Source organism: Crinia signifera, chromosome 9 (genome assembly GCF_055691185.1).
Source record: "Crinia signifera chromosome 9, ASM5569118v1, whole genome shotgun sequence".
NCBI lineage: Eukaryota > Metazoa > Chordata > Amphibia > Anura > Myobatrachidae > Crinia > Crinia signifera.
Genome location: NC_139225.1, coordinates 54,807,076 through 54,831,390, shown reverse-complemented (window position 1 = coordinate 54,831,390; position 24,315 = coordinate 54,807,076). Strand labels below are relative to the sequence as shown.

The 24,315-nt window shown below is 45.9% G+C and overlaps 2 protein-coding genes across 3 annotated transcripts in view; both read left to right on the top strand.

Annotated features, from left to right (window-relative positions):
- The first annotated feature begins 6,264 nt into the window (after positions 1–6,264).
- LOC146035564 (death domain-containing protein CRADD-like) lies at positions 6,265–16,010 on the top strand. 2 transcript variants are annotated; one of them, XM_083159096.1, is made up of 3 exons: positions 6,265–6,393; positions 12,957–13,599; positions 15,495–16,010. In XM_083159096.1, the coding sequence occupies exon 2, from the start codon at positions 12,976–12,978 to the stop codon at positions 13,570–13,572; it is 597 nt and encodes a 198-aa protein (XP_083015222.1). In that variant the 5' UTR covers positions 6,265–6,393; positions 12,957–12,975; the 3' UTR covers positions 13,573–13,599; positions 15,495–16,010. The 2 variants fall into 2 exon arrangements, with proteins under 2 accessions (XP_083015222.1, XP_083015221.1); XM_083159095.1 differs by lacking the exon at positions 15,495–16,010 and having other exon boundaries at positions 12,957–15,488.
- Positions 6,345–24,315, top strand: part of PHKA1 (phosphorylase kinase regulatory subunit alpha 1) — a 295,837-nt gene continuing 277,866 nt past the window's right edge. The window contains exon 1 of the mRNA XM_083159090.1: positions 6,345–6,393. The gene's annotated coding sequence lies outside the window, so the exon portion shown is untranslated. The remainder of the gene's footprint in view (positions 6,394–24,315) is intronic.

Here is a 24,315-nt window from a genome sequence, read left to right as displayed (position 1 = left end):
CTAGAATTTATGGCCTCCCAAAGTCTGGAAATGGGCAGCATTAAGGGGTACATGCGTGACACCTTTCTACAGTTGAAAAAATTGTCTAGGAGTGTACGGGTTGGTGTAGGCACTCAGGTGCGTATGGCAAATAGCATAGACACCCGTCTGGCTGAACTTAGTTCTGCTGTAAGGGAGCAGAATATCCATATTGGCAGCCTTGCACAAAGTATTCATTCAATTAGTCAATCGTGTACTGCGCAGACCAATGCGTTGATCGCTATGCAGGCACAAATCTATCAAATGGAGGTGTCATGTGTCATAGGTGCAACTACATCTACAATTAGTAGTGTATCTAGCACACCAGTAAGTGGCTCACCAACTTCCCCACCCCGTCGGAGTATTAGGACCCGGGGTGGCGTGTGCGCAGGGTCAAGAGGTGGTAGTGCACGGCCTGATGGAGGGAAAAAATAATTATTTTACATAAAATAAATTGATAATGCATGTACTATGCTTGCATTTTTGTGACATTAATACACATTTCTATTGTTTGCGACTGACAAATGCAGGTTATGTATGACATAATATACTGTAGTAAAAATGTCACAACGCATACCATTTTGTCTGTGTGTTATTCTTCAAACATTTGTTGTGTGATCTGTTCCATAATGTAATGATATATGGGCAAGGTATTGGTGGAAGATGCTGTTGTCTCAAATCTGGCCCGTCCGAGGTTGTGGAACTACATATTTCAGCAAGCTGTGGCAGTCATGTTTTGAGCTGTCATGCTTACAGTGTGTCAAGGCATGCTGGGACATTTAGTTCCACAACAACAGGTGAGCCATAGTTTATTGCACAAAAATCACATATATGTGAATATACATGTTGTGAATATACTTACAAGGTTTTTTACAGCAAGGGATAGGTCTGCACCACCAACTGTACCCTTGGACTGTGTCTATTGGGTTAAATGTGGGGGCAAAAAGATGTTAGTGATAAATGTAATGTAGGTGAGTTCACTTCCAGCAAAGGTACATGTAGGAATAGAGGGCACATGTGCTTACCAGAAAAGTAGTGCTTGCTGATGTCTGTACGCACCAGATTCCCCCTCTGCGTACCCCTCACTACCTGAGGTGTGGTAGGTTGGGCTTCCTGCTCGACTGCTGCATGATCCTCCTCCACATAGGCTGGTTGGTATAGGGCTATGTTGTGTAACATGCAGCAAGCCTGGACGATCATCACTACTGTTGCAGGGTGGTAAAGCAGCAAATCAGATGACCGGTCAAAACACCGGAATCTACTTTTCAACACTCCAAACATACGCTCCACCACGGGTTGCAATATGGGCTTCATTAAACCGGTGCTGTGCAGGGCCATCGGGGGTGCGCAAAGGTGTCATGAGCCAGGAAAGACACCCATATCCTGATTCACCTAAACCAAAGAAAGGAAGTTATTGCTTTATATGGTAAGGTATGTGCAGTGGGCAAATAGTATTTACTTGGACAAGAGTAGTAGGCTGGTGAAAATTGAAACACACACACACACACACACATTTCAGCAGGTACAAATACGAATAGAGAGGGTAATATGTAAAAATGTACTTACCAAGTAGCCAGCCCTCTGGCATTTGTTGTTGGGTAAATCAGTTCCAGAGGCTGGAGTGTCTCAGAATATAGGCATCATGGCAGTTCCCAGGGAAGCCTGCAACCACACTTAGGATTTTGAGATGAGCATCACATACAACCTGCACGTTCAGGGAGTGCCGCCCACGCCTATTGACATAGACGTGGCCCCGCACGTGCGGTGCCCTAATCCCAATGTGTGTGCAGTCTATAGCTCCCAGCACGTGAGGGAATGCTGAGAGTCTATAGAAAGCAACCTTGTGGTCCTGCCACTCTGACTCAGAACTGGGGAATCTGATGTATGTCCGCCACAACTTCTTTAAAGCAAGTAACACTTGAGTAAAATGCTTTGAGAAAGTGGCTTGTGATATCCCCAAGGACCATGAGGTCACGGACTAAGTGGATCCAGTGGCCAAATAGTAGAGGGTACACATTAATTTCTGCAGCCCAGACACTGCATAGTTGCCCCCCCAAAAGGGTCCAAATCATATCTCACCTGCTCATATAAGTTCAACAAGTTATTGCGGTTTAGCCTAAACATCCCCACAACCTGTTGATCCGAGAGGGAGTCCATGTACAGCCTAGCACGATACATACGTGGGGTACGCACTATTTGGGGTGGTACCTGGTTCTGGTGCGCAGCTTCCTCCCTCCTGCCCAGCTCCTCCAAATGGGCCAAATCCAAAATGAGCAACTCAAATCCACTCTGCACAATCTCCATTTCTCAAACCCTCACAGGTGTCCTTAAAGATGTGGGGGTATATGTAGGAGTGTTTATGAGTAAAATTAAGGACACCTGTGATGACATTAACCATGTGTGCACTTGACCAAAGTGAGTTCTGGGCCAATCGCCCAACAGAACCTGGTCTGAAAAAATGGCGATTATTAGACACCTTAAAAGTGCGATTTGCGAAATCCCATTCCATTAAATAAGCGAATTGTATACTTTTCTATTGGAAAACATCTGGATGCGATAAAAGTGCAAATTTTTACCGCACTTTCAGTACGCATGACTTATCGCAAAAAATATGTGATTTAGGGACCTTTTAGAATCACATTAAATATGCGAATTCACGGAAAAATGCGAATTAGACGTTTTTTGGAGTAAAAATCTCCAAAAAACACAACTCTCATTCCATAGAATGTCACCCATAAGGTCAATTTCATGTTCTGCTTCCGCCAAGTCACCACAGATGCGGCGTACCCTGAGGAATTGGGAGAAGGGCAATCCTCGCTTTGAGGATGCAGGGTGTGCACTACTGGCATGGAGCAGGGTATTCCTATCAGTAGGTTTTTTATATAACCCCGTGGTGATGACACCTTCACTCAACCTGATCTGGATGTCAAGGAAATGGATATCGGAGTTACTGATCTCGTGTGTGAACTTGATGGTAGTATCCATCGAATTGATGGATTCCATCAAGTTGGAGAACTCAATCTGTGTACCGGCCCAGACCAACAGGAGGTCATCTATATAGTGACCTAGTAACAGAATATTTTTGTCTGTGGGACTGTGTTTGGGGCACTGGGCTCTTTGGGCTGCTGTTGCTGGGCTGCTCCATGGCATCATATCGTACACTTTCAATCACCCCTTTAGTTTGTTTAATATATATGTAGCACCCTCCACATTTATTATTACTTCTTACCTAGGTAAGTCCTATCACATATAATTTCCCCTATCCCTTTTACTATCACTTTAATTTCACACTAATGTGATGCCATGGGGTGGTTCTGCTGGGCTGGCCTGGGGGGCCCTGTGCCCTGGACCTGTCCCAGAGTAGTGTTAGGGACTTGTCCTATTGAGGTAACCTGGATGCGGTGGACAAGCCCATACTAATGGCCATTACTATGCTAATAACCTCAAATGCAATATAGCAAGATATTAAAAGGTCTAGCATATATATTTAGTGTGCACCTGCAAACTCCTCGTCCATCTAGTTCAACCTGGTATAGATATCCATTGCTGATTTGGTAGGTTCTGATATTTTACAGACAAATTATATTTCTTATTTGTACCCATGGATGTTTTTCTCCAGTAAATGTTTGTCCAACTTTGCCTTGAACGCATTTAATGAGCCAGCCGTTACCACCTCTCTGGGAGAGTAGCCTGCTGCATAGAGCTCTATTTCATATATCACTCACATAGCAACAGCCGCTCTGGCTTCTGACTATTGCAGAATTTACACTGTGATAGCCAGTTTGCTTATATCACTACATGGGCATACTGTCATTGTTTGTATTCAAGTGGGGACATCACCACCTAACTAGTTGTGGCAGGAGGGCACCAGCAGAGAATTCATATCTGCTGCAGTAACCTGACCACACACTGTTAGTCTGTCTCCCACAGGTCTAGCACACAATCTCTGCTTGAGAGCAGGATTCATGGTATTAAGAGGGAATAAAATATAATTACAAATCCCCAACATTAATTTCAGATGGTGTAAAGCCACAGACCAATACTGTATAAACAATCCTCAGGCTTGAGGACAATTTCAGTAGAGCAGAGCCCATTGCAGTGTAACCAATCTGGATAACTGATACACTCAATACAATATGTACAAATTGTTTCTAATTGTTACCTGAACTGAAGAACACAGTACCATATAGCCAATATACTTCTAATAACTGTGTCTGTTCAAGGGAATCTTATAAATTCCCAGATTGAATTAAAACAGGAGCCTGTCTGACAGTGGACTATATATACGTACGGTTTAAACACACACAACATGCCCGCACGTGCTAAGTTTTTAACACACTTCATTGTCTTTTGTTTGTCTATCTGTGTTTTTTTATAATTTTTCGCTAGCTTCTAAACATAAATTAATAAAAGCTAAGTTTTATGTTTGAAATTTCTTGTTGGTGCACCACACCAGGACAAATTATTTTCTCTCCTTGTTCTCCTTGAATAAAATACATTTGTCAGTGGTAGCACACCCCTATAGCACATCTTCCTTATATAAGGTCTGCATATTAAGATATTAGGGGGCCGCACAGATATAAATCCTCCTACTACAATCCACGAGTCTTGTGCGATTGCACCCAACCTGTACGTGGACTGCTAACTGTATGGAGGACCCGGACGGAGGGAGGGTGAATTAACTTTATGTGCAGTCTCAGTCAGTCTCTCTCACACTGACTGACTGCAGGGAGGTTCGCGCTGCTCAGCCTAGCTGCTTTCCCCACCGGCGGCAGTGAGCCAGAGCAATTCAGCTCAGCTCACCCAGCGGTGGAGCCGGATGCACAGGGGGACTGTCGGAGATAGCCGGTGATGTACTCTGCATGGCAGAGCGGGTGGGCAGCGGCGGGTGACGAGCGGCATTGCCGCCGACATATGATGAATCATGTCGGCGGCGGTGCCGCTTGTCACTTGCCGCTGCCTACCTGCTCTGCCATGCTGCTATTTAAAAGAATACTGGACAAAAAGGTTTATATGGAGTTTGGCGCACTATACCTGAAAGATGTTATTGGACACAAATCCAATTATTTTCAACAGGATTTATTTGGATACAATGTATACATAAAAGCAAAAATACATATATAAAAGCAAAAATACATATAAGGAAATAAGCTTATTTCCTTATATGTATTTTTGCTTTTATATATGTATTTTTGCTTTTATGTATACATTGTATCCAAATAAATCCTGTTGAAAATAATTGGATTTGTGTCCAATAACATCTTTCAGGTATAGTGCGCCAAACTCCATATAAACCTTTTTGTCCAGTATTCTATCTTTGGGGGTGGTGTACCCCCACATTATATCGGAGTTGGCTGCACTTAATACCTGATTCATTGCGCTCCACCACCCACAACACCTTCTCTACCTGCTATTTAAAAGAATGTCAGCCTGCTGTGCCGCCCTTGATTGGTGCCGCCCTGAGGCCCGTGCCTCACGGGCCTAGGCACAAATCCGGCACTGAGTGTCACGGTTTCCATTGCTTACCTGGCAGATGCTTCAAAAGTGGTAAAATGGAGAGTGATAATCAACCAATCAAACTTATTTCCATGTCACAGACTGTGTTTGAAAAATGCCAGGTATGACCACTCTCCATTATACCACTTTTGAAGCTTAGTGCATCTGACCCTTAATCATCATTGAGGGCACCCAGACAACTAGATGATACTTGAGAATAAGAGCATGCTTATGTATTTGTGTCTCAAGTAAACAAAAATAGAAGCACAATTCTCTAGATTTAATGCAGCACATACAACAATCTATATATTGTTATATCACATTTATTGACATTGTTATGAGCACAATATACTACTAAATATATTTGCAGTGTTTTATCAGATTAGCTTTGTCTTCTATTCTTTTTTTGTTCTGGCACTTCTTTATTTTACCTACACATCTCTAATAATAATATTAATTTGTAAGCTTGTGAGCAGGGCCCTCCTACATTTTGACTGTTTGTTGTATCACTGTCTCCTTTGTAAAGCACAACGGAATATGCTGCACTATATAAGGAACTGTTAATAAATAAATACAATAGCAGCAGGGTCTGGCCACGCTGGGTATCACAGGAAGCTGATATAACTGTAACATGACTCCTCCAGGCCTGTCTCCTGCAGTGCACTCTGGGGGATGTAGTACTTTCCTTTTCTATGGCTAATATTTTTCGAAGTCTCCCAGAACTTCAAGTCCCAGCATTCCCTGCGGCTAAATACCCACAATCTCGGCCTGTGATTGGATGCTGGTTGTCTGCTGACGTATACAGTGTACACAGCAGCAGCAGCAGCAGCATGAACAGAGAGAGACCTGCTCAGCTCAACTGCAGAACTTCCTGAAAGTGTAAGTAATATAAGCGTGTGTCCTAATTTTACTCCATTTCATGCATGTATGACTTTTATTTGTGCATTTATAGAGAGTATACCTGTGTCTGGTAATCTGAAAAATATGTGTGCATATTTCCTCGCTCTTTGTAGAAGCACATATACTGTATGTAGTATTTATTTATTAGCAGTTTCTTATATAGCGCACACGTATTATGTAGCGCTTTACAGAGAATATTTGAACATTCACATCAGTCCCTGCCCCAGTAGAGCTTATACTCTATATTCCCTACCACATGTACACGCACACAGACATACTAGTGTTAATTTTGTTAGGAGCCAATTAGCCTACCAGTATATTTTTGGATTGTGGGAGGAAACCGGAGTACCCAGAGGAAACCCACACAAGTACGGGGATAATATACAAACTCCGCACAGTTAGGCCCATGGTGGGAATCAAACCCATGACTTCAGCGCTGTGATGTAGAAATGCTAACCACTACACTGTCCGTACTGCCCCAGTATAGACATATATTACTCAGATTTTTGCTGCTATCTTATTCTATGGGTTTCTTAGGAAGGTGACATGTTAGGGCACTGCCATTATCGCACAGCAGCTGGTGTGCATGTATGAGCTATGTTTCTATAACCACCTTACTGTGTAAGAACTCCACAGCACTATGTTATAGAGGAGTGTAGGGTAAGCTGTATGGTATCCGAACGCTGGGTCGATGGGGTATAGATTTACCATGTTCTGGTCGACCACCCTTAGTTGTCCCAGCCTCATCCGCTGGTGTCTAACTAGCATTGATGCTGCTCTAGCAGGCGCCGACTATCTTTACGCATTTAATTATGCCAGGTTGACCTTACCATGGTCGAGCTACGTCCTGTCGACCCACTATACCACATCCAGCTGTATGCAGTGTGAGCAGATACTGTACTAGAACATGCCTGCCATCACAACCTATCCCAGGAAAGACAAAATGCTCTGCCCCTGGACTTTAATTAATGAATAATAAATTAATTTAAACACCTTTCTTATTAATTATTTAGCTCAACAAAGGTGATGACGATCATAATTACAGGAGAAGAGCATTTTGGGAGGTAGGCCATAGCTGCCTACCCTCCTGCATTATGCAGGAGACTCCCTGAAATAGCAGCAATCTCCCTCTCTCCCTCATTAGTCTAACAATCTCCCTCATTTCACCTAGCCCACATTACACTATTTAATTTTTGGGGAAAAAAGGAATGAGAGACAGATACATTTACATTGAATCATCAGCACCATTTTCCAGCACGTTAGCAAGTATAGTAGCTCTTACTAACTGCTTTGGGGCTCATCTACATTTGGATATAAGTCATTTCAAAAGATTCCTCTCAGATGTAGCAGTACACACCTACGCTTCTAGGTGCCACATTCACAATCTCTTTTCACAATCTCTCCATATATGGAACTAGATGCGCCCTTTGATGCGCCCTTTGAAACGCCCCCTCAATGGGGCACTATGCTTCTATAACCAACTATAATCTCCCTGAAACTAGTTTTCAAAAGTAGGCAAGTATGAGGTAGGCTAATGAGGATATATTTGGCATCCCGGTGTTTAGAATGCTGGCAGTCATAATACTGACCTCCAACCCTAACCGTTCCTTTTAGCAACCTAACCACCCTTACCCTCCCCTGTATCAGTGGGACCTTCTTGTCCCCCTGCAGCTGCGGCTCTGCCCCCATCATGACCTGCTGACTGCTTGCCACAGTGATCGGGTAGCCCACAGCACTCCTCCACCTGGTGACTGAGACTGTAACCATGAGCAGCGGCTTCTATCTTCCTTACTCTACCCAGCAGTGATTGGGAAACCTTGTGCAGCTGGGTCTAAAATAACTCCTTTTGGCTGTGGCTAAAGGTGCGTACACACTGGCCAATATATCGGCCTTTCGATTGACCGGCCAAGGCACCATCGGCCAGTGTGTACAAGCGATATATCAGTAACTGGCACCATTCACACAGTCAACGCCCAATATCTTTATGCTGTGTGCACGGGTGATCCGCTGACCGCCCGTGCAGCCGTCCCGGTGATTGACAACTCTGTGGGCGTGCGCATGCAAATGTATGGAGAACAGGAGCCCAATCTGTCTGTAGATATATCTGCAGATCGATTGATCTGCAGATATATCTACTAGTGTGTACCCAGCTTGAGTATTAAAGGAGTTGTGCAATATGCAGTAGGTCAGGCTAGTTCAGTCTGAGGGGACTGGGGGGCAGATTTATTAAGCTTGGAGAAGAGATAAACTGGAGATAAAGCGGAGAAAAGGTAAAAGGAGATAAAGCACCAGCCAATCAACTCCCAACTGTCTTTTTCAAACACAGCTGATTGGCTGGTGCTTTTACCTTTTCTCCGGTGTATCTCCAGTTTATCTCTTCTCCAAGCTTAATAAATCTGCCCCTGGGAGTGCTGCTGCTCAATTTGATTCTGCAGTGAGAGGACTTGAAGCAGGCAGTATGAATGTGTCTGGGAAGTTCAGAGGAAACCGTCCAATGAAGTGGAGGCATCCAGTGTCAGTGGACTAGCTGAGGGCACTGGTGTGATTCAGTACGAAATCCCGGCTGTCGGAATACCGGGGGTTGAAATACTGACGCCGGAATCCTGAACGTAGATGGAGAAAGTGCCGGCATTGCGGCGGTCGGGATTCTGGCGTCGGTATTTCGACCGCCGGGATTTTGACTCCATCCACATTGGAGCCCTAAGAGTGCACTTACCAGGAGATACATTGTAGAAAACACTAATAATCCCCATAGTGTTCTAATGTTTATTTCTGGACATACTAGCATATTGTGCCCTTCACCCATTGTCTAATCTGTCTCGCTCCATACCCCCGATTTTATTGTGGCTACATTCCTTCCCCTCTCTTTGCTACTCCTAACCCAGCTCACTTATACCCCTTTTAGACCAAAACGCCGGGTCACACCCGGCTTTTTGGACCCTGGTTGAAGCCGGGTGCGACCCGGCGTTTAGGGGCATCTACACCGGACGGGCTTAAACGCCCGCACCCCCTCCCGCCCCTTACCGGCGCTTGAAGATGACAGCGCAATGTCATCTTCAAGCGCCGATCGACGCCACCGTACCCGGAACGCTGCTTGGGGCAGCCCAGCACTAAGGTAAGCTGCTAGGCTGCCCCCAGTCCCCGCGCGCACCCCCCCGCCATTGGACAGGAGGTGAATGGATGCCGCACACAGGCATCCGTTCACCTCCCTCTCCCGCCGCCGCTGCTGTCTGCAGAGTATAGCAGACAACAGCGCCGGCTGTCAGTGTCAGACTGACAATCCGTCCAACCTGCGGACCGCAGCGTCCGACCCGGCGTTCCCATTTACAACACCCTCTACCCAGGTCCTAGCCGTGTTCTACCCAGGTCAGGGAGATTTACACCGCCGAAGATCCGAGTCTGACCCGCCGCTGACCCGGATTTTTCGGCGGTGTAAAAGGGGTATTATTTACCCCCTTGGCAGCTGGACCTCCTCTTCTAGGTTTGTCCCATGGGAGCAGCTGGAGCGTATACCAACACTTTATCTTTGCACACATTGAGGAGACTGGACTCTGTCACCCACTGCCTTTTTTTTTTACTCTTACAAATAAAAAATTGTACACCTCCAGTGTGTGTTTTTTTTTTCCCCCTAGCTGTCTAAAAAGTTGCACCCTATTACATCGTGCCCAAGGAATTGTCAGAGAAGGTTTTGATGACAATCTCAATTGATACATTTCCCCAAACCCGTCGCTCGCGAGCTACTGGTAGCTCGCGGTAGCAATCAATGTGGTTTGACCAATCTGCGGCCACTTGCCCATCCCTCCATCACCCACCGCCACCACCTTCCCTGAGACAGATGCTATAGGTCATATTTCACCTCTAGCGTCTGACGGAGCACAGTTATCCGCGGCCCTTTCAGCTGCACTTTTGTAAAACCCCTTCTTTCATTGCTGGGTGGGTGGGCCGGATCGAAGGCTGCAATCCCCACCTATATGTTGTCGCGGGACCTGGAGCCAGTCACCCCCTTGCTAGGGATGGCCATCGTTGCCATTGCCATCGATGGCAATTCTGCAGCTGGCCATCGATAGTGCTAAACTATGCAATGGATGACCATTGATATTTTTACATATCGATGGTCATCCATTGTGTTTAATTGATTGGCCTGTGGGCCAATCAAAACACGGGGGGCAGGGCTTCGCGGGTGTCGGAGCTATGCTCCGTGTCCCGGCACTTTGAAAAAAAAAATGGAGGGAAACCATCTGGTTCTCCCCCATCGATGGCGAAAGTATTCGACATCGGCCATGAACCATCGATTTTTAATCATCGATGGTCGATGGCGATCCCTACTCCTCGCCCGCAGTTTGCCAGTCTGATGGTAAGGTAAGGCAACGCGGGGGCTGTTTACAACATACATGATACATACCCAATCATGCCGCCCGCCCGTTTGCTTACCGGTCCAATGCGCCAGAACGCAGTATGGGCAGGGGGCTACTTTAGCACAAACATGCTCCCAAGCTTCACAAATGGATTGCCCGCCTACTGCCTCTTTCCTGCTGTCACTGGTGCCAGGAGATGCTGTGCCCCGGGAGCGTGGTGCAAGGTCTCGGGAGATTGTGTCCAGATGTCAGTGGTGCCGGGAGATGCTTTGAGGGGTCAGTAGTGTAGAGAGTGCGGTGCAAGGATGAGTGGTGCCGGGTGTAAGTGGCAGAGGGTGTGAAGGGCTGTGGTGAGGAATGGAGTGTGTGAGGGGTTGTGGTTAGTGATGGACAGTGTGAGGGGCTGTGGTTAGTAATGGAGGGTGTGAGGGGCTGGGGTGAGTGATGGAGGGAGTGTGGCTGGGGGTGAGTGGTGCTGGGATTGCACTGCAGTGGTGTGTGGCTGGGGGTGTGAGATGCAGAAGTCAGTGAATGAAGCAGGGAGTGGTAGGGAGGTTAGCAGCCAGGGTTAGCCGCTTCACTGCTGTAATGTGCCTGGGCCCTGGCAGCCCATGACGGGAGCAGCGTGCACTCAAAAGAGTAACAGTAGCACTGAGGCCTAGCGCACACTCCCCTCTTGCAGCTGTAGTGAACGCTCACAGGATGAGACTGTGACTGGCACTCTGCTGAGAGAGGCATGTCAGCTATTCCAGGTGCCCCCCCACTGCTGCATCTAACCCTTGAGGAGGGGTTTTCCCATTCGGTAGGAAGCACCCTGCCCTTAAAAAATTCTAGAGTGAACCCTGTCATATGCTAGAGGTAAATTATGACCTCTAACCTCTGTCTCAAGCAGGGGAGATTGTGTGATAGATTCCTGCTGTTTGCTGCCCACACGGCAGCGCAGCTCATTGATGCCTGCTGTCCTCTGCCCGCCTGAGTACCTGAGGTGAAGGAGTGGGACAGACATGCAAATGGAATGGAGTGCAGGATGGAATAGAGATGTGTAAGGGGGGCAGGGGTTGGAGATATACAAGGGTGACTGGAGTACGGAAAGATGCAGGGGGGATGGGGTGCTTCTACTTGCGGTGGAATTGTGGTGAATAGACGGTGTGCAAATTCACACAGTGTTTATTCAGGGAGGCTGGGGACATGGGCAGCAGCTCTCAGCGTACTGGCCATGTCCCCATAGTGGACAAAAATGGTGCATGTGGCCTCACCGGAATACCCCGATGGTAGGTCATGGCCATTAATTTTGGGCATGTGCCCTAGGCACGCGCAGATGTCCATTCTCCTCTACCTCAGGAGTTGGGAGGTATGGATGCAGCATATTAGCAGATTTTTTTTGTTTTTGCTTTACATTTCGTAGCTCTTCAGGCGATTTATTTTGTCTCGAGTAGCTCATGCCCCATAAAGGTTGGAGACCATTGCGTTAGACAAATTTTTAGCATAAAAAAATATCCATAGTTTTAACCATTAATTACAATGTACAGTAGTGGACCCCTAGAGAAATAGGACAGCCATTTTGCATCATTGGGCATTCTGATTTAAAATAGATAGGTAGTAACTTCATCTGGGTCACTTACATATATAAGCTGTGTACCGCAGGAGATCAAATATCCGTTGAACTTGATGGGCAAATGTCTTTTTTTTTTTTCAACCTCGGCATCTATGTAAAAGTTGGATGGTATAGTCTGTTGAACGTGGCAATCTTTCTATTATTTTCTTATTGGGTCTTTATATTCTCATGAACATCACCCACTTTTTTTTCTTATTACTATGGGTTCCTCTGAAAGAATAAGGGGTTCTTGTGTAGTTTCACGGCGCCAGCATGGCTACTTCCGGGTTGGGTACGCTCGCCAAACTATCTAAAATAAAGTAACTTAACTCCATGCCAACGTGGATAGTTCATACCCCCACTATCCCGGTTTTCATGGAGTTGATTCTAGATAGCGTGGCGAGCGTAGCGAGCCACCGAGCCCGCAGCATGCGCAAGGGGACTCAGACGCACGTGGCGCCGTGAAACTACACAAGTACCGAATAAGGTAATGATTCTGTAAACATACATGCATATAAATCATACTTAATTCATAAGTGTGAATATAGTACCCCATCAAGGCATTTAATTATATTTACATGTGACCTGTACAGGTCCTTCTGACGAACATAAATGATGGATCCTAAACATCGGGATCTTCTAAGACGCCTACGACTGGAACTGTGTTCGCAGGGTCTAGCAGATGGACTTTTGCCCCAGTATCTGCTCCAAGAAGGTATTATCACAAGTGACCATTTGGAGGAAATCAACTCACAAGTCACCAGTCAGAGAAGAGCAATGAAATTGCTGGATATTCTACCAACTCGTGGACCAAAAGCATTTCAAATTTTCTTGGACTCATTAACAGAATTCCCTTGGGTCCAAGAGAATTTAGTGCAACTCTGCAAGGAGAGCCATCGAATGCCAGAGGAAAATACTTTGGAATTGCCTGTTAATGTGCAAGAGAGCCGTCCAAGTGATCAACTATTAAACCTTCTAGCAGGAAATTTGGGTTCAGAATGGGAGCAGGTTCTGGGATATCTCGGACTGGACCATGTTGAATTATACAAATGTAAGATGCAACATCCCCACAGTGTGCATGCGCAAGTAATGGAAGGATTGGTAAAATGGAAACAGCACATGGGTCGAAAAGCCACAATGCAATGTCTATGGGAAGCCTTACGAGCCGCTGATGTGGACCCTTCAGTACTGCAAAACATTTTACAGTGATACTGTGAGGTTGCTGCATCATTTTAGGTCTGTAATTATTCTTGTAATAGAATTTATCCGTGTTAAAATACATAGATTATCTGTAATGCTTTGAGATTTATGTGCGTAAGACAGGGGTTCCGAAACTTTTTTGAATCACGGCGCCCTAGAGCATCAAAATATTTTCAAGGCACCCCTAGGCCAAATGCTTCTTACTGTATCAAGAAATTCAGAAAAAAATATTAAATGAAGTGCATTGTGTTTATATGTCACAGTTATCTGGTGAGGGACAGGATTTGCTTCTTTTTGTCCACATATATTATGATTGTCAGCCACAAGCACTGGTTGTGCCTGGTACAATGACCATAAATAAGATGAATTGATCCTGGTCCACCAACCCAAGGCACCCCTGTAAGTGTCCTGAGGCACCCAGTTTGGGAACCACTGCCGTAAGGGATTGTTTCCTTAAATTAGACCATTATATCTAATGAGCTACAAGGCCATAAAAATGACAGTAATCTCAGCACGCACAACACTTGAAAACCCCTCCCCTTTAGAGCCAAGGAGCAGCTTTAGCCTAGGATATCTAATAAATTACATTTTACAATTATTTCCCCATATTACCCCTGCCATTTCCCTCCTAATTAAATTCAGAAGCAGTGTTTTTTTGTTTTACAGGTTGTCTTATTTATCTGTATAAATAATGTGGTGCTACAGTTCTGTGCTGACCTTGCGTTACTGTTTAATAAAATAAATACTGTCATACTGCTTTCACATCACAAAATGCCCGGCGCAAACCTGCTTTTTCGGATCTTCACATCCCCACAGCAAACCGGCATTATTGCCGGTTTGCTGACGTCATCCGGGGGCGTGTTTGGGAGTCGATGCGTCATCGGGGTCGGGGGAGGAGGAAGCTCTTAGAGCTGGCGCTGCTCCAAGCGCTGCCTCCTCCATAGTGTGAACGGGAAACGGGTTGCTTGACCCATTTAACCCATTCACACCGCCAAGCAACACGGCAACAAACCGGTAAGGACTCTGCTTTTTTACCGGTTTGTTTAGCCGTGTTGCTACCCATTTTTGGGACTCGGTAACCCCTTTCACACTAATTTACTGGGTGAAACCGGCTTGTACTGTACTCAGTAATTAGTTTGAAAAAGCTGTCAGTTGGACGGCGAAACATGTCAGGGAGCACCTGCTGATTTTGATTGGGCATCTTTGGTCTGACCCCCACGCTCATCTTTACTACAAGTATTTGGAGACTGACTACCCCAACTCTGCAATACCTGGGCCTTAAAGCTGTAATATCAATTTGGGAACCACCACCTGCAAAATTAGGATTACAAATTCCGCATTATTGTTGAGGACTCCCCACACTCCATCAGGGGCTCTAACAGCATCCTCCAGCGTGAAACAAGAATCCGGCAAGGTTCAATGGACCCCAACTATCTCCAGCTATTTAAGGATTGATCCCAGGATTGTCCTAACTCCATCTACGTCTCCCCACCCTGGGTGAAACGGGACTTCAGACCATAAGTATCAGACCCTTCTTCCAAAACCTTTTTTATTTTCATACCAATGTACATTTTTTAAATGCTCTGTACTATTTGATATTATGTGCAATACATTGTGTCTAAATGCTATTATATTATATACCAACCTAGTGCACTGCACAAGTTGATCATTTTACTATAGAAATACATTTTTTATGTTGTGATAAATTTATCTCAAACCAATTGATGTTCATAGCGCTCCACCCACATCTTTCTCTTTTTTTCCATAATATCTGGAATAGACATGATGTTCCAGATCAAATTGAAATAGCTCACTGGTGCCGGTCTCAAATAATAAAAAATCCAACACCGTTGCCCTTCTGGTGCTGAATGCATGAAATGGTGATTATGGAGTAATACAAGGGTTTTGTTTTGTTTTGTTCTTTATACTAGTGACTACAGAGAAGTGTACACCAGCAAGGCTGCTTACATAAGAACTGTAACCTGCAATTGTGACAGAACATCATATCTTCTCCAATCAAGTCTGTTAAGCTTAAATACAAAGAAAGACAACTAAAATAGCAGATATAAACTAACTAGTAAGCCCGCTTGAAGCAAAAGCTTTGAAAGCTAGTCTGCTACCTTCTGTGTTTGTGCATGTGTGAGAAAGATGTAGTTTCACTTTCTGCCAGCAGATGGTAGCGTTTCTGAGACTCCCTGACACTAGACATGAGGGGTGACATTCTATGCTCTGCGCTAAATGCGCATGTTTAATTCGCACACTATATCGCCGCAAATCGCCTATTTTCAAATCGCATTTTTCAGCCTAAATGCGCATATTTAATGTGATGCGCATTGGAGGCTGAAAAGTGCGAATAGGGGCGATTTGCGGCGATGTAGTGCGCTGTTTTTAGTCCTGAAAATGTGCGATTTTCATGTCTGAAAATCGCACATTTGCAGGACAGCGCAAGGTAGTAAAAAAAAAAACCGAGCGCGGGGTCCCCTGCCCGAGTGTAACCAGCCCCGGGCTCACAGAGCCGGTGCTGGTGACATAAAATCAGGGTCCCCGACAAATCGGGGTCCCCTTGATTTTATGAAACCAGCACCAGACTCAAGGTCCGGCGCTGGTTCCCAAAATACGGGGGACAAAGTGACTAGGGGTCCCCCGTATTTTAAGAACCAGCACCGGACACAACCAGCCAGCAGGGTAATGCCACAGCCGGGGGGAGACTTTTTATACAAGTCCCCCCGGCCAAAGCATTAACCCCCTGGCTGGTCAGCATGGGCAGGGGTCCTGGGGAAGTGGGGACCCCCCCAATGAAGGGGTACCCCCCCTCCAGGACTTACCAGCCCATGCTGATAGTCCGGGGCTGTCCTCCATGCCCCTGGGCTGTGGGCATGGAGCTGATGCTTTGTGTAAAAAAAAGAATGTAAACTATTGTTTTACACTGGCGAACTTTCAGTCCCAGCAAGCCTACCCCGCATGCTGGGACTTGGGGAACCACAAGTCCCAGCATGCGGGGCATTAAAGTGCCCGCTGGCACTTGTAGTTCTGCAGTGTAAAAAATAGTGCACAAAATCACACTGACACCCTGTAAAATAAAACTTTAATACACACAAAACACACACACACTGATACTTACCTACCTTGAGCCCGTAGGTCGGTCCCTGGATCCTGGATTCTTCCTCCGGGGCTCCAGGGCAGAAGAGTCCGGTTCCGGGGCCTTGGTCCTGGTTCCGGGGCTGGTCCTGGGGTTCCGGGGCTCCTGGCGTGAAGAATCCGGGGTCCGGGATCCGTGGTAGTCCAGAGGGGTACCTAAGGAGGAAAATCCTACTCACCTGCTCCCCGGCGGCGACCTCCGGTGACAGCGCTGCTCCCGAATGGTACCCGGCTTCAAGGAGTTAGTCCGGCGCTGAGATGTTTCCTCTTCGCCGTCTGTGAACAGAATGATTTCTGGGCCAATCAGGAGCCGAGAAAGTCGGCTCCTGATTGGCCAGAAATCATTCTGAATATAGACGCCGACGGAGTAACATCTCAGCGCATCCAGAGCAGAGATGTTACTCCGTCGGCGTCTATATTCAGAATGATTTCTGGCCAATCAGGAGCCGACTTTCTCGGCTCCTGATTGGCCGAGAAATCATTCTGTTCACAGACGGCGAAGAGGAAACATCTCAGCGCCGGACCAACTCCTTGAAGCCGGGTACCATTCGGGAGCAGCGCTGTCACCGGAGGTCGCCGCCGGGGAGCAGGTGAGTAGGATTTTCCTCCTTAGGTACCCCTCTGGACTACCACGGATCCCGGACCCCGGATTCTTCACGCCAGGAGCCCCGGAACCGGACTCTTCTGCCCTGGAGCCCCGGAGGAAGAATCCAGGATCCAGGGACCGACCTACGGGCTCAAGGTAGGTAAGTATCAGTGTGTGTGTGTTTTGTGTGTATTAAAGTTTTATTTTACAGGGTGTCAGTGTGATTTTGTGCACTATTTTTTACACTGCAGAACTACAAGTGCCAGCGGGCACTTTAATGCCCCGCATGCTGGGACTTGTGGTTCCCCAAGTCCCAGCATGCGGGGTAGGCTTGCTGGGACTGATAGTTCGCCAGTGTAAAACAATAGTTTACATTCTTTTTTTTACACAAAGCATCAGCTCCATGCCCACAGCCCAGGGGCATGGAGGACAGCCCCGGACTATCAGCATGGGCTGGTAAGTCCTGGAGGGGGGGACCCCTTCATTGGGGGGGTCCCCACTTCCCCAGGACCCCTGCCCATGCTGACCAGCCAGGGGGTTAATGCTTTGGCCGGGGGGACTTGTATAAAAAGTCTCCCCCCGGCTGTGGCATTACCCTGCTGGCTGGTTGTGTCCGGTGCTGGTTCTTAAAATACGGGGGACCCCTAGTCACTTTGTCCCCCGTATTTTGGGAACCAGCGCCGGACCTTGAGTCTGGTGCTGGTTTCATAAAATCAAGGGGACCCCGATTTGTCGGGGACCCTGATTTTATGTCACCAGCACCGGCTCAGTGAGCCCGGGGCTGGTTACACTCGGGCGGGGGACCCCGCGCTCGTTTTTTTTTTTTTATTTAACCATTTGTTTTATTTTTTACAGCAGAACCCTGCACGGAACATTGCGATCTGTGCAGGGTTCTGCCTAATTCGCCTAACAGACCCAGGTCTGAAATAAGTGCGATAATTAGTCACTTAAATAATGCGATGTGCAAATGCGCATAGCATTAAATAAGCGACTTGTATACTTTTCTGTGCGCAAACATCTGGATGCGATAAAAATGCGAATTAATCTCGCATTTTTATTCACCAGACCTTTACGCACAAAATATGCGATTTCAGCCCCTATGCGCATCCCATTAAATCAACGATTTAATGGGAAAATGCGATATCGCCATTTTGTGGTCTAATTACCGCAAAATAACGATACTCGCATAGCATAGAATGTCACCTTTATAGTTGATCCCAAGTCCTATTGTATTGTCATTATCCTGTTCTATGGGCTACTAAAGTATCCATTTTTTTCAGCACAAAAGAAGTGCCTTCAATAGACCTCTTCTGCAGGTCTAACTACTTTACTGTGATAGCCACTTTATATTAAATTGTGACTAGGAATAGTTTTATTTTTTTTTTTTTTTGGTACTTATGTAGTATCTGGGCTGCCGATTTTTTGATTGTATGCCTTAAGTTAAGGCATACAATCAGATGCGATGCGATGCGATATCGCATCGCATCGCATCCGACCATCGGATGCGATGACCCGATTTTTCCATAGGAATCAATGTTAAAATGATTCCTATGGAAAAAGGGGTCCTTTTCATACCCCTAATATCCAAGTGGGCATGGAGTTGGATATAAACCTGTGGCGAGCGTAGCGAGCCACCGAGCCCGAAGCGTGGCGAGCGAAGCGAGCCCCGCGAGGGGACGGTATTCGTCCCCTCGCGGGGCTCGCTTCGCTCGCCACGCTTCGGGCTCGGTGGCTCGCTACGCTCGCCACAGGTTTATATCCAACTCCATGCCCACTTGGATAGTAGGGGTATGAAAATGACCCATTTTCCCCATTGAATTCCATGTTAAAATGAACTCAGTCCATTTTAACATTGATTCCTATGGAAAAATCGGGTCATCGCATCGCATGGTCGCATGCGATGCGATGCGATCTCCCGATCCGACCCGATTTAGAAATCGGCAGCCCAGATACTACATAAGTACCTTTTTTTTAAAGCATATGTATTACTATTTTAAAACTAGTTCTGAAAACTTGATCTTGTTTCTTTTCTGGTAAATAAACATTATTTAAAAATGGACAATGCTAACAGATTTTTGACAATGCTTATATTGTGCTTTCAAGGCCCCCCTTACATTTCGGCGAGGAGAACTCGCACGCATTGCACCCTTGAGCTTCTCGGGACCTACCCTGGCTGCAGGACCGCATGTTATATATTGCATGTAGGCCTTTTGCATACGATATAGTGCACAAAATCCCAGGCAAACCTGTCTGGCTCAGAAGCAATCCAAGAGATTACTTTTGCAGCAGGGGCGACTTATAGGGTCATGCATCGGACCCGCGGTCGTTCACTTGCAATTTGGGCTATTTTACTGTAATTGATTGTTGCAATCAAGTCTGAATTAGGTCCTAGCATATCCATGGCTTGGCACAGATGGTATATTAATTAGGTCACCTCTGGCCAAGCATGTCTGTATTTAAAACTTTGCCCATTAGGGTGCCTTGAAGGCCGCATTTGGTAATCACTGCTATAGACTGTTCTACACATTTTTGTATTTTCTCTGTTTGCCTGCTTATTACATTCACAACCAGGAACAAAGTGCCGGATGGTGTTTTAAAGAAAGAAAAAACTACCCTAAGAGGAACGTATTATATTAACAGCATATTATCTATACTATATGTTTATTAGCGCCTATTGTTTGAGTCCTTTCAATTATTTATTTATGTAATAGTCAACACACACACACACATTATCGAAAACATTGGCCATTTATGCCCCTTTCTCACCCCCATGCTATTGCTAAGGGGACACTAAGATCATCTTTGCAGTCACAGATATACACATGTGCAGTATAGATCCCGCACATGCATAAATCAACAACCATCCTAGATGTACGTAAACCATCGGGTTTCCATAATCACTTGTCTTTCATGGCAAGTGTTTTTCCTTGGGTACACAGACTGTGTGACAAATTGATTATCTAACAATGGGGCAGATGTATGATTCGTCGTTATGGGGGAGAAGGGGTATCAGCGCACGTTATGTGCACTGATACCGCTTCTCCCCCATGTATGACGGCGCCAGGATGCGGTAATGGACAGGGGCGCTATGCGCCCCTGTCCATATCGGCGCTGCTATCAAAATGATAGCAGGCCGAATGTATGAACGGTCAGCATCGCTGACCGTTCCGCACGAAGCCGGGTTTGGCTTCGCCAGCATCAGGCTGGCGAAGCCCTATCTAAACAGCAGGGACAGCCCTGTCCCTGCTGTTAGGTCTGGGCTGCGCTGGGGATCTCGCGCAAACAGCGAGATCCCGCGCATGCCCAGTGCGGCCGGCCGGGGGACAGGAGATAGCGCATCAGTATTAACTGATGCGCTATCTCCAGAAAGGGACATCGCCGGAGGGGGGAGTTAACGCTCCCCCGCTTCGGCAGACAAGATGTTAATACATCTTGTCGATGTCCCTTCCTGCTTCGCCTCGCTATTGAGGCGAAGCAGGAAGTATCATAGCTGCGCTTATCGCGCAGCTATGATACATCTGCCCCAATATGTGATATGTGGTTGGAAAACTTCCTAACATGTTTGTTAAATAGGTCTTTTGAACACCTTGGACTAGTTTTACCAAGGGTGGCTTCTGATGGGTTGGGATCATTGGGTAGACCTAATGATGGTCGACAGTCAAATGGTCGACATGGGGATTTTCACTGTTTTTTTTTTTACCCGAATGTTGACACAGTCAACATGGACACAGTTTGAAGTGCACCGCGTGCGCTTGCCATGCTTCAGGCATAGTACCTCGCTAAGCTTGGCACACTATTTTATTCTCCCACCACGCCCTAGTGCAGGGCTGGGCAACACCTGCCCTCCAGATGTTGATGAAGTACACATCCCAGCATGCCTTGCATGTTTCAGCATGGCCACATACCAAAACTAATGCAAACCATCCTGGGATGTGTAGTTCATTAACATCTGGAGGGCCGGTGTTGCCCAGCCCTGCCCTAGTGGATGGTAGGGCATGAAATACCACTTGTCGTACATGTCAACTCAAAAAAAAATGTGAAAGACACCATGTCGACCATTTGACTTACGACCTAACCCATGTCGGCCTAACGTATGAGTCGACCTAGACACCTGTCGACCTTCCAGGATGTTGACCCAATGGTATCGACCTAATGACTGTCGACCGTATCCTGATTGTGTTTGACCACAAAAGGTAAAACTGCACTAATATTACTATGTGTTCAGATACATCTATCCTCCATGCTATAAAAGTCACATTATACATAATGTGACTGTATAGTAATGACTATTAAAATATGAAGCAACTAGGACACTATAGTAGCTTCTGTTTATTTCCAGAATGTCTATATTCAGTTTGTGACTGTGCCTGTATCTGCATACAAAATGCTACATTATAGTGTTTTTGCAGTTACACACACACACACACAATGTATGAACATTTGAATAGAAAAAGAACGCAAAAGGAGGCTAAGTGTACATGGCTCGTATGTAAGTACAAAACATTATACCCATATATGACCTGCTATAGACCACAAAGTTTATGTAGCAAGAACTTGAACGTGACAATGCATTTCACACTAGTGTGTAAAAGGATTGTTCAGATGTCACTACTTTCAGAGATCAAGTCTATACTATCACCGTATATTATAAGTTCTTGTCCACTTCAGTGTAAGTTTGGCTAATTTTCTGTGTATATTTCTTTTCTTGGCATGGATATTACTGATCCCTGCAGTATTCTGCCTCCCATGACATGTACTGATCTAAAGTATTTTGTATTATGAAAGCAAGGAACAGGTTGTTGAAAGTCGGCATATATTGGTGGCTGTACACTTCCACCACTTTTCTCCTATGCGTCTACAGACTGCACAATTATTTATTTTGTTTATTAAAAGTTTCTTATATAGCGCATACTTTCACATCAGTCCCTGCCCCACTGGAGCTTACAATCTATATTCCATACCACATGTACACGCACACACAGACATTCTAACGTTAATTTGTAGCAGCCCTTAATCATGGCGTCTAAATCCCACAAAGAAGTGCAACAGTGTGTGTGTGTGTGTGTGTGTGTGTATATATATACACACATATAGAGTACCACAACACTCGCCATCCCTGCGAATGGGGTGCAAGCAGCACTCGCCATTCCCAGGTTGGGGTGAAGTGGCCTGTGACCACATGCTCTAATACATACAAATACAGGGACTCAACACTCTCCATAATGAACTAACTCACCTTAGTATACAATTAATCAAATAAATAATGGGGTTTTATTTCATGAATTGATCAATGCATTTAAGCTTGCAGCCCATCGCCAAGGGACCCCATTTCACTGCAAGTCCTACACTAACAATTGTCTCTCAAGAGCCTGCCAACTGCTGACACATCATAGCTAAAGTGGACATGTTTTTTTCTGGTTTAAAGCTCACCTGCCAAGTGCCTTATGGCTTTTAAAGATGAGGCAGTCCCCTAACACAACACCTGACTTAGAATTAAAGGGGCAGCTGTCACAGGTTACAGATAAATTAGCTCATCTGGGGTGAAAGAGAAAGCTATGATCACAGTAACAAGGGTCAATTAAAATTAACCCACATATATACACATACAGAGTACCACAACACTCGCCATCCCTGCGAATGGGGTGCAAGCAACACTCGCCATTCCCAGGTTGGGGTGAAGTGGCCTGTGACCACATGCTCTAATACATACAAATACAGGGACTCAACACTCCATAATGAACTAACTCACCTTAGTATACAATTAATCAAATAAATAATGGGGTTATATTTCATGAATTGATCAATGCATTTAAGCTTGCAGCCCATCGCCAAGGGACCCCATTTCACTGCAAGTCCAACACTAACAATTGTCTCTCAAGAGCCTGCCAACTGCTGACACATAATAGCTAAAGTGGACATGTTTTTTTCTGGTTTAAAGCTCACCTGCCAAGTGCCTTATGGCTTTTAAAGATGAGGCAGTGACCTAACACAACACCTTACTTAGAATTAAAGGGGCAGCTGTCACAGGTTACAGATAAATTAGCTCATCTGGGGTGAAAGAGAAAGCTATGATCACAGTAACAAGGGTTAATTAAAAATTAACCCACATATATACACATACAGAGTACCACAACACTCGCCATCCCTGCGAATGGGGTGCAAGCAGCACTCGCCATTCCCAGGTAGGGGTGAAGTGGCCTGTGACCACATGCTCTAATACTGGGGTAGCCAACCCTAGTCCTCGAGAGCTACCAACAGTGCATGTTTTGCAGGTCTCCTCACAGAATCACAAGTGAGCTAATTAGCTCCATCTGTGTATCTTTTAAATTGTGTCAGTAATTAATGAGTGCAGCTGTGCAGCAGCTAGGTTGTCTGGAAAATGTGAACTGTTGGTAGCTCTCGTAGGCTAGGGTTGGCTACCACTGCTCTAATACATACAAATACAGGGACTCAACACTCCATAATGAACTAACTCACCTTAGTATACAATTAATCAAATAAATAATGGGGTTTTATTTCATGAATTGATCAATGCATTTAAGCTTGCTGCCCATCGCCAAGGGACCCCATTTCACTGCAAGTCCTACACTAACAATTGTCTCTCAAGAGCCTGCCAACTGCTGACACATCATAGCTAAAGTGGACATGTTTTTTTCTGGTTTAAAGCTCACCTGCCAAGTGCCTTATGGCTTTTAAAGATGAGGCAGTCACCTAACACAACACCTTACTCAGGGTTGCCGACCCTCCCGGAATTTGCGGGAGTCTCCCGAAAATCGGGTCCTTCCTCCCGGCCCCCGGAAGGGTGGGCAACCCTCCCGGAATCAGGGGTACCCCCACTGAGCCCCCCGATCGCGGCATTTATATGCCGCAATCCGCGGGTCTCAGGGGAGGGGGCGGAGCTAAAACGGCACAATCGTGACGTTTTAGCCCCGCCCCCTCCATGGATATCAGTTAATTCAGCTATTTGCCGTAATGGGGGTGGGGCTTAATGATGTCACAGTTAAGCCCCGCCCCCAAAACGCGTAATG

Bases quoted from the DNA above. Each gene is read 5' to 3' on its own strand.
- LOC146035564 (XM_083159096.1), top strand. From the start codon at position 12,976: ATGATGGATCCTAAACATCGGGATCTTCTAAGACGCCTACGACTGGAA.